Source organism: Megalobrama amblycephala, linkage group LG22 (genome assembly GCF_018812025.1).
Source record: "Megalobrama amblycephala isolate DHTTF-2021 linkage group LG22, ASM1881202v1, whole genome shotgun sequence".
Lineage (NCBI taxonomy): Eukaryota > Metazoa > Chordata > Actinopteri > Cypriniformes > Xenocyprididae > Megalobrama > Megalobrama amblycephala.
The window spans coordinates 1,602,905-1,616,910 of record NC_063065.1 but is presented as its reverse complement, the minus strand read 5'-3'; the positions used below and the strand labels follow the sequence as shown (position 1 = coordinate 1,616,910).

Genomic DNA, 14,006 nt, shown 5'->3' with positions numbered 1-14,006 from the left:
ACAGAAACTGAAATGTACAGGTAACACTAATACACTCTAAATACACATAGTCGCACAATGCTGATGTTGTTAACATTAACAATTTGAGAACAAAATATAGCAATAATAATAATTTGCATGGTTTGGCATGATCCAGGCTAAGCGATCATTAGATTTAATCATCATTGGTAGCAAGATATATTGTAGGCCTAATGCTTTTCCCCTTAGTTGGTCAGAACAAAAGTGGCAGACATGTTACTTACTTCTTCAGATAACATTTTCCGCTAAAAATTCTTATTTTACTCATATTTCCAAGACATAGAATTTGTGTTTCCAAAGTACAGTATCCACACCAGTAGGGTGACTGACAGCAAACATTAGATTCATCCATGCTGAGGAGCCGTGCTGATACACAACCCACATAAAGATGATAATTCGGCATATAACTGCAATTGCAGGTTTCAAACAGAGATGGCGACAAAGAGCCAAAACCTCCGGACTGCAGCTTTAAGTTTGCTGTTTTAGATTTGTGCACGATTGTAATATGATTGTTCTCTGGAGGTGTAAACTTATTAAAGATATTATTATTATTATTTAGATTTTAATCACAATTACAATAGCCAATTGTACACTGCATATACAGTATTTAAAAATGTTAAAAAATGTCTTTTAATGCACGAGTCATACATTTGAACACTTTCTGAAAAGAATGCATCTTGGGGCTGATCATGTAAAGAAAGTCTGCACTTCAAACATATTGTTGTAGCCTTTTGTAATTTGATTTTAGTTAGTTTAACAGATACTTTGCCAAAGCAATGGCACAAAACACAATGTTAAAGTTGTGAAATATTTTTAGTTAGTTATGAAACTGTATGGTGGGATTTAAGGTCTCAGAGTGAGAATGGTTTGAATATTCATGATCATCATAACTTCCATTACTGTGAATGCGCAGTTAAGGGAAACACTGGAAATGGGAACAGTGTGTGGGAGGAAATTTGGCCCCAGGGCCTTTGCAAGTCATAACCAATTCCTGATTTACCACATCATCACGTGATATCTGATATGAGGCATAAATACTGCTGTCTGTAAGCGTAAGACAGCTGAAGACTTTCAGGAGAACACAGAATATACAGTAAGTGTGTTATACTTTCTATTCTCAATTTACTTTAGGCTACACCAGCTAGCATTTATTTTTTATTTTTGGTGGATTGTTTATCATTTTTATAATCATTTTTACTACAAATTCTAAAAAGTGTATGGAGCTAGAAAAATGACAAAATGATCTGAATTTGAATTGAATTATTGACAAGTGTCATTTAACAGAATTGAATATTGAGTGTAATTTTATATAGATTTGAGTTTGAATTTTTTAAACTTGAATCCTGATATTTACATTTGATATTTAACAAAATTGAATTTTTTTATGGCATGATTTTCTACATGTATTTTCAAACAGCATATTTTTGTTCTGAATTCTTAGACTGCAAATATCAAAGTTTTCAACATAAATAACAAATTCAAAACACCAAATTCAATATACTAAAAATCCAGCGTAGAACTGGGTCTTGTTTATGAAACCATAAGCACTGATCTTGAGGGCTCGAGCAGCCACGGAAAAACACAAAATATTCTCTATTCATTTTAACCAATAAAAACACGATTGCAACTTTAATAACAAACTATCAATTTTAACAAATGTTGAGAGTTTATCAATGTATTGCGTGAGAACAAAACTCTCAGCTCCACGTAACGCTGGGTTCTTTGGGAAGCAAGGTTATCTTTACCTCACAACCAAAAACACACTTCTTTGGTGACACTGACCTTGGCATAGTTGAATAATAAGAGTTCTGTATATGGAATGGCATACAGTGAGCCTCAATCACCATTGTTTCCACCTCCTTACGTAAATCTCGTTCAAGTTATTTTCATTTTAACCTGAAAAAGCGTGTAGTCTGTTTAATTCATAAACTCATCTTCTTTATAAATCTCTTTCACAGTGTGCAATGTTAGCTTTAGCCCTGTTATCTGTGGAGCACACTATCAAACTATTCAGAATCGAATGTAAACATCCACAAAATACATGCCATACTCACGTGATCTGATATGCTGCATCACGAGCAGTTTGTAAAGATCAAGCACACTTCTTTTTCACAAGGGGAATTAAATGCAATCTGTTGATTCTACTTGCATCATATCTTTTGTCATATTTTTAGAGACCGTACGGTTGGACGCATTACCAGTCTTCGATCAATTTAAAAGAAAACATGGCCGATAGCAAAGGTGAGACACTTTACATTTTTTAAACTCAATTATTTACCCTGAAATAGTAGTTCAAGACTATATAAACAAATATATAAATAAACTTTATGACACATTTCACCCATGACTGAGCCCCAGAGGTTGTTGAACATCACTAATGTTCAGTTTGGTGTCTCAGAGATTGTCATCAGTGGATCCACATTGAGTCCAGACTTCATCCAGGAGCTTCTTCCAGCTGTGGAGCAAACGGCTCTCCACTATCATCTGTCATTCTTGTGTCTGGGAGGCTTCCCACAGCTGGAGCGTATGATCAGAGACCAAGCTCTTAAAACACAAATGCTGTTCGGATCCTCTGAGGCTGTTCTGCTGAAGGTGAGGCAAATTCATCTTGTGAATTATCATCATTTCATCATACTAATTCATAATTTTTCTAAAAATCAGGATTCTGCATGTGAAAATAATCTTTTATAGATAGTAGTGCACTCGGCCAACAAATGTTTTTATAGTTCTTTTATGAGACCATAGACAGTATAATACACGGACATATTGTCCGTGACGTCACCCGTAGGTTTCTGAAAAGGATTTTTGAAACCCAAAGTGGGTGGAGTCGGCCATCGCCATCTTGGCGGCGCATCACTCCTGGATAACTGAAAATGGGCAAAGAGGCGGGATGTGGGTGGAGCTGAGGGGCCTGGTTGCTGAAACCACACCCGCCTAGCTTGACGTGATCAAGTTAGCTCAAAGAGCTATCGATCTATCTTAGATACTATCTAAAATATTATTAAAGATAAGAAATTATACATCATTTGAAAGTTCAGGGTTGCTGCAGCAACAGTAATTGTGTCGGGTGTGCTAATGACAACACACAAAATCAAAACGGGACTTTATACCCTTGTAATGAAATAGCGATCATGAGATGAATCCAATCCGCTGCACTTGGGTTAAAATGTCCATGACAAGCATCCATTGAAAAACATCCAACAGCACTTTTTGTCCACAAAAGCATTAAAGGGCACCTATTATGCCCCTTTTTACAAGATGTAATATTGGTCTTGGATGTCCCCAGAATGTATTTGTGAAGTTTCAGCACAAAATACCCCACAGTTAATTTATTATAACCATTTGAAAATGTCATTTTTGGGGCCTGTTTTAAAAAGAGCTGTTTTGGTGTGTACCACCTTAAATATAAATGAGCTGCATATCCCCGCCCTGCCTTTGGATGAGGGCGTAACTTGCATACCTATGGCAATAAACAGATCGGTAGAAGCAGAATGGCTGAGAGTGAGAGACCCGCTGTTTTGTATGGCATTCAGCCGTACATGTTTGAACCGGAATCAGACCCAGATGATGAAGAGACTCCGGCAGAAGAAACACAATTGAGAATGGAGCCGGACGTCTCTGAATGGTTATTTGATACATTTATTTACTTATAGAGTTTTAATCGCGTCCCCTTTGCAATTATGGATGTGCAACACACACACACACACACACTGTGATAATGTTCGCGCAATTTTTTGAAACTACAAACACAAATACTGTGATAACGTTTGCTAAGTACAAACGAAATTATATTTATGCGAGGGAACGGTTGCGTCATGTTGACATTACTTGTCGTACAGGTGCTTATGTGGCAAATGTGAGAAGATGGCTACAGAACTATACAAACAAGGTTTATATACTCCTCATTATATACATTATATCCTCATTATATACACAGACATTCTACGACGACGACGACAACTTGTATTTGTACGCATTTGTTATTGAATTGGCTGACATCGACTGAAATGACTATTTGCTCAAAAAACATTAAATACACTTACTTCTTCTGGAGGTGACGTTGGATCGCGAACAGTAGGCAACGATCCACACTTGAGGATTAACTTTGAAGCAAGACCTGCTTTGAATTGACGCTCGTTCTCAAAACAGTCAGTCAAAAAATGATTCGCGCAAACATAAACGTATTTTGGAATTTTGAGTGGCGCCTTTCCTTCGTAAATAAAATCCATCCACTGCGTTTTCAGTGTCTCTGATGTCGGAAGTAAGTGAAAACTACTATGTTCATTATTACATCCCACAACAGAACACTTAGGGTAGAGTGGGGTAAAACGCCCCCCTGGGGTAAAACGCCCCCCACCTGTTTTTCTCAAAATAAGCACTAGAGGTAGTCAATATACATTTTCACTGTTGCTATGCACTACGTTTGACAACGGGGATAAACAAATCTCCTTGGAGAAGCTGACACCAGTGACATATTTGAAGAGAAGAGGATTACATGGCAAGCGCTATAATTTTCAGATATTAGTAAACAAGTGTTTAAGAGAATATTGTTCTGCAGGATATCACAGTGATGTATGATAGATGAATAGTGAAGTCTGTAGTTTGAGAGGATATGTTATTTATAAGGAATATAATTATATTTTAAAAATTAATTTTTTTTTTAAAAAAGTCGTAGCTTGTGGGGTAAAACGCCCCCTACGCTGAGGGGTAAAACGCCCCCTAGAGGCCATAGTTTCTCTCTATCATAATTACTATAATAACATATTTCTGTCTATCAAATCCTTTGTTTTACACTTAATGCAGTATAATTAGGTGGTAAAATCTAAATATTTAAACAAAATTAAATAAATAAATAAATAAATAAAAATTACCCCAAGTGAGCATTAGGCTAGCTTGATAGCACAGTTAGCTCACTGATGGAAGGTGGTTAGGTGACCCAATGAAATTGGGTGGCTTTTAATGCATTTATTGGATATATTTTACTACATAAATACACAAATTTATAAGTTTAATATTTTTTTAGGGTTTTCTGTTTGTCTTGGTGATAGTGGTGAACAAATACATCAATTATCAAATGTTAAAAATTTGGATATGTTGGATATTCCTCAAATAAATATTAAAAAATATTAAATATATAGGCCTATACATGTTGATACATTACTTGCCTTTTACTTTTAGAGATTAAAAACTAGTCTATTCATTTTGCTGTTTATCTATGAAGCAAACTGGTTGGTAAAGAAAAGGGGGCATTTTACCCCACCTTGGGGGGCGTTTTACCCCACCGCTGGGGCAAAACGCCCCCTTTGTACAAAAATATTTTCAGTCAAAATACTAAATAATTATGAAGGCTGAGCGATTTTAATATTTGGTGAATAACTCCTGCCATAGTCACTCAAAACCGGGATGGCAATTCTAGTCACATTTATGTTTTGTTTCACTGTAATGTCACATTTTCCTTAAGGGGGGCGTTTTCCCCCACTCTACCCCTATGCTTCTTAGACATTACCGGCTGTCGTTGAAACAATGGAGGATGGTTGACAGATCACCAAGGGCGGGGTCTACCGTCTATGCCAAAACCAGATTGTCAATCAAACCACGTGGGTGGGGCTTAGCGCAATTCTACGTCACAGTGAGAGCAATCTTAGAACAGGGCGTTCTGAGACAGTGCTTATGAATTATTGAGATTGTAAAAAAAACACTGGGTGGATTTTTCTCATTCTAGGGTGGTTTTGCTCACACACTGCCAACACACATTTATGGTCAAACACCATGTAAAAGTGAATTTTGCATAATAGGTGCCCTTTAAATCCACGAAATATTTATGTATTGTACATTGTTTGCGTCATATTTCTTCTGAACGATCAGCAATAATTATCTGCTAAACACCCGAGCTGCAGGATCTGATCATAAAAATGACCGTCATTATTTTTTATGGGTCTTGTTCAGAATTAATCGAAACTATAACGTTGCTGCTATTCTTGCTAAAGAAGCCGAACTGACCCCTCTTGTCCATGAAAAGGACAGTCAGCGAAACAAAGAGTAGAATATCAAATTCAAACAGACTGATCCTTAGCTGAAGTTGGCCAATTGCAAAATACAACAGGGTGAGACTTTTAAAATTACTATTACAAACATACAGTAAATGCATCTGTATGCATGTCATGCTGTTTACGTTCACCACTTGTGTAAACAGTGTGAAGGCTCGCATTAATCTCTCATGAATCCGAATCTGTTGTTTGTTCAGGTGTGATTCCCAGTCCTGTCCACCTGAAGGAAGTTTATGTTGTAAAACTATATACAATCATATACATTAGACTCTCACAAAAAATGAGCCAAAGTATCTTTTCCGAAATAGTGCTGCAGTTTTAGTTATAATATCAAAGCAGTGCTGTCGAATTTTGTGGTGTCTTGAAAGGCATATTCTCCAGCTATTGTCACTGTAGTAAATCTGACGGACAAAACATTTAGCCAATCCCGAGAAGATCCATCAGAATCTGTCTTCTGTTTATAATCTGCATGTGTGCACATGTACATACAGTGACGGCAGTGGCCAAGCCCTAAATTATGCAGAACTTTAAGGCTTAATATCATTTAAATGGATGAGTTATAAAATATTCACCCCTTAACAGTTATCATGAAGGGCAAAATTAGCTATATAGACCAAAACCACTTTGTGTACCAGGCTGTAAATGTGTTTTTTCTGCTGTAAAGTTTTTTAACATGGAGTGTCTATGGGATTGACTCTCTTTTGGAGTCTGTCTCTAGCGGCCAGTCGATGAATTGCACTTTGTCACTTCCGTGTTGGTTTCAAGAGAGAGAATGGAATGTTGATACTGTATGAAATTATCCTTGTGGATTAATTATCCTCGTTTTCTTGTAGTGTGCCGGCACGAGTTCCAACCTGGTCACCTCGCTGTTCCCAATACTGATAAAAGCTGTTGAGAAGAACAAACCCAAACTGGCTGTGATCTACCTGGAGAAAGCCAAAACATGGATCGAGGACATCATCAGTGCCGTGGATGACATGGTGAAGAGGTGAAAACATTTATGAAGTTTAGCATTTCAAAACAAGCAATCATTTTTTCTTATCAGTACACAGCAAACAAATGATTTTCTTAGGATTTTACTCACATGTAAACATTGATCAGCTCAACCTAACCTGCTTCACAAGATCAAACCTCTTCTAGAAGCTCAAATGTGCTGCACAACATGAGAATGAACCTCACTGGTTATGCAGCACTTTGAGCCTCCAGAAGAGGTTTTGTGTGTCATTCAGGTTAGTTTGAGTTATTTGATCAATGTTTACATGTGAGTAAATGCCTAAATTAAATCTGTTCATCATAAAAAGCGATCAAGTCTCTTCAGAAAATTTGGACTAAACCACTTGATTCATATAGATTAGTTTTCTGATTTCTTTATGAACTTTTTGAAGTGTCAAAGATCAGGTTTCAAAGGCAGAGAATGGAAGGACAGAATGCTGTCAGATTTTATCAAAAAGATCTTCATTTGTGTTCTGAAGATGAACGAAAATCTTTGGACGACATGAAGGTGAGTAATTAATGGCAGAATTTTTATTTTGGGTTGAACTAATTCCAAACTTAACGACAGACTGAGAAGAGAGGAGCTGCAACAATGGAGAAAAATAATGAGCATTCAAACATGAAAACCTGTTCTAGTAGAGCCCAAAGACAATATCAAGACTGTGTAAAAGGGCAGAATAGGTCCTCTTAGAGAAGATTGTTCAGTGTCTGTGTTGTGTTTGTGAAATCCAGACTATATCACTGTACATGCACCCTATTTTTCAGGTATGAACAACAAACCAAAAGTGTGAAAACATGCACCAGTGATGTGTATGAAGAACAGAACCAGACTGAAGGAAAACTAAAGGAACACACTGTCGAGATGAAGGCTCTGGAGGATGCTCTGGCCAAGCTTGAACTGGAGCTGAACAAAAATGTCAATGATATTGAGGAAATTCAGGAAGAAATTGAAAAAAGCACCCAAGAGCTGCAGGATCTGATCATAAAAAGTGCAAAAAGTCATTCTTATTTACAGGTCTTGTTCGGATATAATCGAAAGTATAACAATGCTGCTATTCGTGCTAAACAAGCTGAACTGACCCCTCTTGTCCACGAAATGGACAGTCTGCGAAAACAAGGGTGGGACATCAAAAACAAGCAGATTGATCTTCAGATGAAGTTGGCCATTTGCAATATACAACAGGGTGAGAGTCTCTCTGTGCTTTTAAATCATGATCATAAACACACAGTAAATGCATCAGTGTGCACATCATGCTGTTTAAATATTCATCACAGCCTGAAGGCTCCCAATGATCTCTCATGAATCAGAATCTGTTGTATGTTGTTTGTTCAGGTGAGATTCCCAGTCCTGTCCACCTGACGGAAGTCCAGAGGTGTCTTGATCAAATCCGAAAAATTCTGGTTGATCTTAAAAATTTCTGGGAGAAAGTGTCTTTTACGCTGGAGACACTGAAAGACAAGACCTTTGCTGGAGATAAACTGATTGAAGACCTGAAAGACATGAAGGAGGAGTTTCTGAACTCCATTGAAGACGCAAAACAGGTTAGTTAGAAGTTGAGTAAATGCTTCTGGTGAAAATTGGTTCACACTTTAGATTAGGGTCCAATTCTCACTATTAGATATTGCCTCAAACTCCTAATTACTGCATATTAATAGTTAGTACAGTTGTTGAGTTTAGGTATTGGATAGGATTAAGGGAAGTAGAATATGGTCATGTAGAATAAAGGGTTAGTTCACCCAAAAATGAAATTTCTGTCAATAATTACTCACCCTTATGCCGTTTCACACCTATAAGACCTTTGTTCATCTTCAGAATATAAATTAAGATATTTTTGATGAAATCTGAGAGGTTTCTAAACTGAATATAAACAGCAATGTCATTCCAAAGTTCAAGGTCCTGAAATGTACTAAAGACATCATTAAAGGTTAAACCATTGTAGTCATGCTGACTGTTTTGACAATGTCTTTAGTACACAGCAGAATCTCCAGCGTTAAATCAATTCTGCTCAGAGTACATTTGGTCCCTCTCTAAATAGTGTTAATATAACACTAAAGCAGAGTTAAAGTTAAAGAGATAGTTAAGCAATTAATTAAGTGATGATTGTGCATTAGTGATGAACACCTGCTGTTAACAAGCAGAATCACCAAAGAAAAGAGAAACACAAGAACTACAGCTGACTTCAGCCACAGCCTTATTAATTGCTCAATTATCTCATTAACTTTAACTCTGCTTCAGTGTTACTTTAACAATATTTAGAGAGGGACCGTATGTACTCTGAGCAGAGTTGATTTAACTCTGGGGATTTTACTGTGTACCTTTCTGGATCTTGAAAGTGGTTCAGAGAGCTCTCGGATTTCATCAAAAATATCTCATATTTTTGTTCTGGAGATGAACGAAGGTCTTATGGGTTTGGACCGACATAAGGGTGAGTAATTAATGACAGAAAATTATTTTTTCGGTGAAGAAAAAATCGGATATTCATTATTGGATATTGAAATGTTTATTATAAATGATTTATTCACGCAGATCACTACTGAAGTTGAAATTGGTTCAATTATTTTGAGTTCAAGTAATGAAAAAAACTATGTTGCCATGACCTTTACTATGTAGAGAATAGTGAGTGTTTTCAGGCACATCATGAGTGTATGTCGATGTATAATTAGTGAATGTGTTGTGATTAATGCTGGTGTGATATATTTATATTTCACATGTGATATATTTATATTTCAATATATGTGATATATTTCAGTACTGGCAGACATTTGGTGCAGGCTGTCAGAGGGCACAGAACATCTTCAGCATGCAGTCTAGGGACGCATATAAATTCCTGGAGATCAATCCGTCTTCACTCTCACAGGATGAAAGGAATAAGCAGTACACGTCTATCATGGAGAAGCTGAAGAAGATCAATCCTCAGGGCTTGTGCAAAGCCGCCATCACTGAGTGACAGACAGAGATCTGATGCTTCCTTTCACACTTTAAATGCTCTTTATAAGGCATACACATATTAATGCATTTAATGCAGCTTATATTGTCATTTTTGTAATACTTTGTAATCTTTACAACTGTTCTTGCACATGTTCAATTACAGTTATACATATATACATATGAAGAGTTTGGTTCCAAAGCGCAATAACTCCATTTTGATTAATTTGAGTAAAAAGGTGTTTTCTTTACCAAGAAAGTGGCAAGATGAAAACCACTATTTTCTGTTTCAGACTTTCACATAGCATCTTGTGGTAATTAAAACATTAAAAATTCAAATCTTCATTTTGATTTTAAAAAGTTTATTATAAAAATGTATTATTTTTTTCCCAAAATGCAATAAATCCATGACACTGTTTTTTTCAAAATGCAATTAATCCATCAATATAAAAGTTATTTTTCAAATTGAAAATACACAACAAAGAAAGTTGATTCACATAGATGACAGAGTCTAAACTTTGCCAATATTTATCTTATATACAGACATTTTACTAAAATACATTCAGTCGTCACTCCCAAAATGAATTCAATGGGTCATCTTGTTAATGTCATAAATTATTTGCCATTACCGATTAAAGAGTATCTGGCGCCACTGCACGGTTAAATAAACACATTTGCCGAGTACATTGGTATTAAAAACGGCTTTTTAAAAAGCCTTTAATGTTTACAATGCGTGGAATGGTGCGCTGTGATTGGTTGAGAGTGGATATATCGCGTTCTGCAGAAAAAGGAGACTGGCGTTTGTCGCGTTTTGGGAAGAAAGGGAGAAAACATTACAGAATAACACAACGGATATTGCATTTTGCGCAAAATTAATAAATGACTTTTCAATACCGACCAGATACAATACTGATTTTGGCGGAAACTCATTTTTTTGAAAATGCCGTTTATCGCGTTTTGGAACCAAACTCTTCATATATACTTTAGGGATATCTCTTTTTAAAATTGCTTTGCATTTCATTATGGTTTATAGATCTTGTGGTGGGTCTGGTCACATGACTAATGTCTATGTCACACAATAAAGACAAAAGACATTAAACATTTCATTGTAGCCAAATCATTCAAAAATTATTTTTCTAATGTTTCAGTGTACATCAGGGGTCAGCACAGTACCGCTTCCATCTGGACAGTTTAAAATGAGCGGTGCATCAAAACACCAGGGCTGTAGTAGTCTACACACCACAAGCATTTATGATAATGATCTTCCTCTTAATATTTTATCACGCACCAAACGTTCTTCATTCAAGCCATTTCCGCTAAACACGTAGAGTGTCACAATAAAAAAATAAAATAAAAAAAAAAAAAAGTTGCAGATCATGTGGTTATTTTAACAAGTTTGATATCTTCTACACAGCAGAAAATATATGACTAGTCTCTGACTGTTTGACTAAAGGCCAGTGCCAAGATGAGCAAATTTACTACATTAAAGGTGCAATGTATGCGATTTTTGCAGTAAAATATCCAAAAGCCACTAGGACAGTGTTAAATATTTTGTTCATTGAGTACTTACATTATCCCAAATATTTCCAAATATTTGTAAATTGTGAGAAAATTGCAATTTTAACCAAGGAGTTACGTGTGAGTCACCGCCTGTCATTTGCGTCGTGCCCGCGTTACCCTCAGTTTCCAGTTTTATTTTGTAGAAACCATGGAAACACCAAAGGTGCTTTAATATATTACACATTTTAATAGACAAGGGAACAACTGTTTTTGATATATTTATAGACAGAAAATGTCTCAGGTTAAGTATGTAACCATGGTTCCCTGAGAACAGGGAACAAGACTCTGCGTTCGAAAATGCTTTGGGGAACGTTATCACATGAACCAGTGTCTGTAAGCAATTGTCAAATTTTACCAATCCTATTGGCCAGCGACAGCCTATGATGTCATCATAGCATGACCCGGAAGTATATAAGGAGCGCCTATAGAACCAGTCAGTACCTTATTGTCTGAAGGGACTGTTCAGCAGGCAGCCCCGATGCATGGCTAGGAAACGCAGTCTCATTCCCTGTTCTCAGGGAACACTTTGGGAAACGATATACCCATGGCGCCATGCTTGAGGGAAGTACAAATGTCAGAACTACTAGCTTCAACTGAAGTGCCACAACAACTCCCCCTACTGGTCATACATAGGCTGTCAGTGACAGAATTCCCTTTGATCAACAGCCCAAGCTAAGGCCTCAAAGAGGCCTTCCGCAGAAGGCCTACCAAGACCGCTCAAAGGCTTTTGGAACCAAGCTTCTATCCAAAGAAAAGAGGGTACCTTTTATGGGTATGTGGCCAGGGGGCCCAAGGGAACCCTAGCCAGTCAATTCTCAGGGGCGTGTACTCGACCTTGATTGCCACGAGGGAAGCCTGACCTGGTCTATTAACCAAAACCTAGTCTTAGCCAACAACCTGTTTGATCACAGAGCCTCCAAACACATTTCTTCAGAGAAGATATCCAGTAAGAGTGACTGCAAAAGAGGCAGTAACTAACTCAAACCAGAGTGTAGAGACAGGCATCCTGGAGAGCAAGACTCATCTTAGCACTTTTTACCCTTGCTAATGAGGGGAGTAACACTCTGCTCAATGGTAGGATCTACTTAGCGTGTAATTATTTGCACTGAGGGGGCTGTGTAATCCAAAAGGAATCCGACAAGGAGAGTGTAGGGCTGATCATAATAGGGAGGCCTCAGAGAGGTCTTCAACCACTGACCAGCTTAAGGAGCTAAGTACTATGCAGGACAACCCTCAACTGAGGGGAGTACAGAGCTCAACCTAACAGATAAACTATACTGTAGGCATAGAATCATGGAGGCCCCAGAAGGGCCTTCCACATGATACAAATTCTAAATGTGTGGAAATACATACAGCAGTCTTGTTTCTAAAACCAGCACGCGTCAAGTCTGCTTAAGAAACGCCCAGAACTAGGAGGGAAGCTAAAGTGAATTATTATTATTAAATTTTCTTCTGTGAACAGCAGTATAAAAACAAAAAGCAACTGTGCAAATTTAAAACCCATCCCAGCCCCTGGTAGACTTAAAGCTGCTGTAGGGAGTTTTTAGAAAACGTTGACTTAGCCTGAAAATTTGAACAAGCACAACTCACAGGTCACTCCCACCTGCTCTCTGCTGCGCTACAGCCCTCCCTCCACAGCTCCTCCCCCATCACAACGGAGCATGCCGTGAATGCGCAGGCTAGTAAGGCGGATAAACAGTTATGGCACATTCACTGGTACAGACGAAACATCAACAATATGATTTACATTGACTATGGCCTGCCCATACTTTGACTACACAGTAAAATCCACAGAGTTAAATCAACTCTGCTCAGATAACATTTGATCCCTCTCTGAATAGTGTTAAAATAACACTGAAGCAGAGTTAAAGTTAATGAGATAATTAAGCTATTAATTAAGGGATGATTGAACATTAATGATGAACACCTGCTGTTAACAAGCAGAATCACTGAAGAAAAGAGAAACACAAGAACTATGAGTGACTTCAGCCAAAACCATTTAATTGAAATCAACTGAAGGTAAAAGACATTAAATCTCTCAAGATCTGATTAAAAGATCTGATTTACTTATTACTAAACAAATATTGACTTTATTTCTGTCACATGTCTAAATAATTTCTTATTGAGAATTAACAGAGGTTTAAATGTTGGTGTTTTATTGGTCAATAAATTATGCCACCATCGTGGTGGTCAGGGTTTGTTTTAGTTGGGCTCTTGACCTTTTTTATGTTTTTAAAATAATTTGTGTTTGAGCAATTGCAATAGTGTTTCACAGCAAACACTTGTGCTTTGCCGAATCAAAAGACTAAAGGAGCAGATCCACATAAGTTTGCAGCTTGAAAGCCATTTCAAATAAGCATCCCCAAGAGGTCTCGTTCTCTTTGATTTCTTGACTGAAATTCAGTTATCAAAAAATTACAACAGAAACAAAAAAATTCTATTAAACAAATGCCACCGTAATA

General features: G+C 37.1%; 1 protein-coding gene across 1 annotated transcript; it reads left to right on the top strand.

Annotated features, from left to right (window-relative positions):
* The first annotated feature begins 1,058 nt into the window (after window positions 1-1,058).
* On the top strand, window positions 1,059-10,163 carry LOC125258502. The gene is made up of 7 exons (XM_048175468.1): window positions 1,059-1,111; window positions 2,193-2,259; window positions 2,417-2,610; window positions 6,899-7,053; window positions 7,824-8,242; window positions 8,392-8,600; window positions 9,809-10,163. The coding sequence occupies exons 2-7, from the start codon at window positions 2,244-2,246 to the stop codon at window positions 10,004-10,006; spliced, it is 1,191 nt and encodes a 396-aa protein (XP_048031425.1). The 5' UTR covers window positions 1,059-1,111; window positions 2,193-2,243; the 3' UTR covers window positions 10,007-10,163.
* Window positions 10,164-14,006: the final 3,843 nt, after the last annotated feature.

Bases quoted from the DNA above. Each gene is read 5' to 3' on its own strand.
- LOC125258502 (XM_048175468.1), top strand. The intron at 7,054-7,823 runs GTGAAAACATTT...CCTATTTTTCAG, and splicing joins GTGGATGACATGGTGAAGAG to GTATGAACAACAAACCAAAA. The intron at 8,601-9,808 runs GTTAGTTAGAAG...GATATATTTCAG, and splicing joins CCATTGAAGACGCAAAACAG to TACTGGCAGACATTTGGTGC.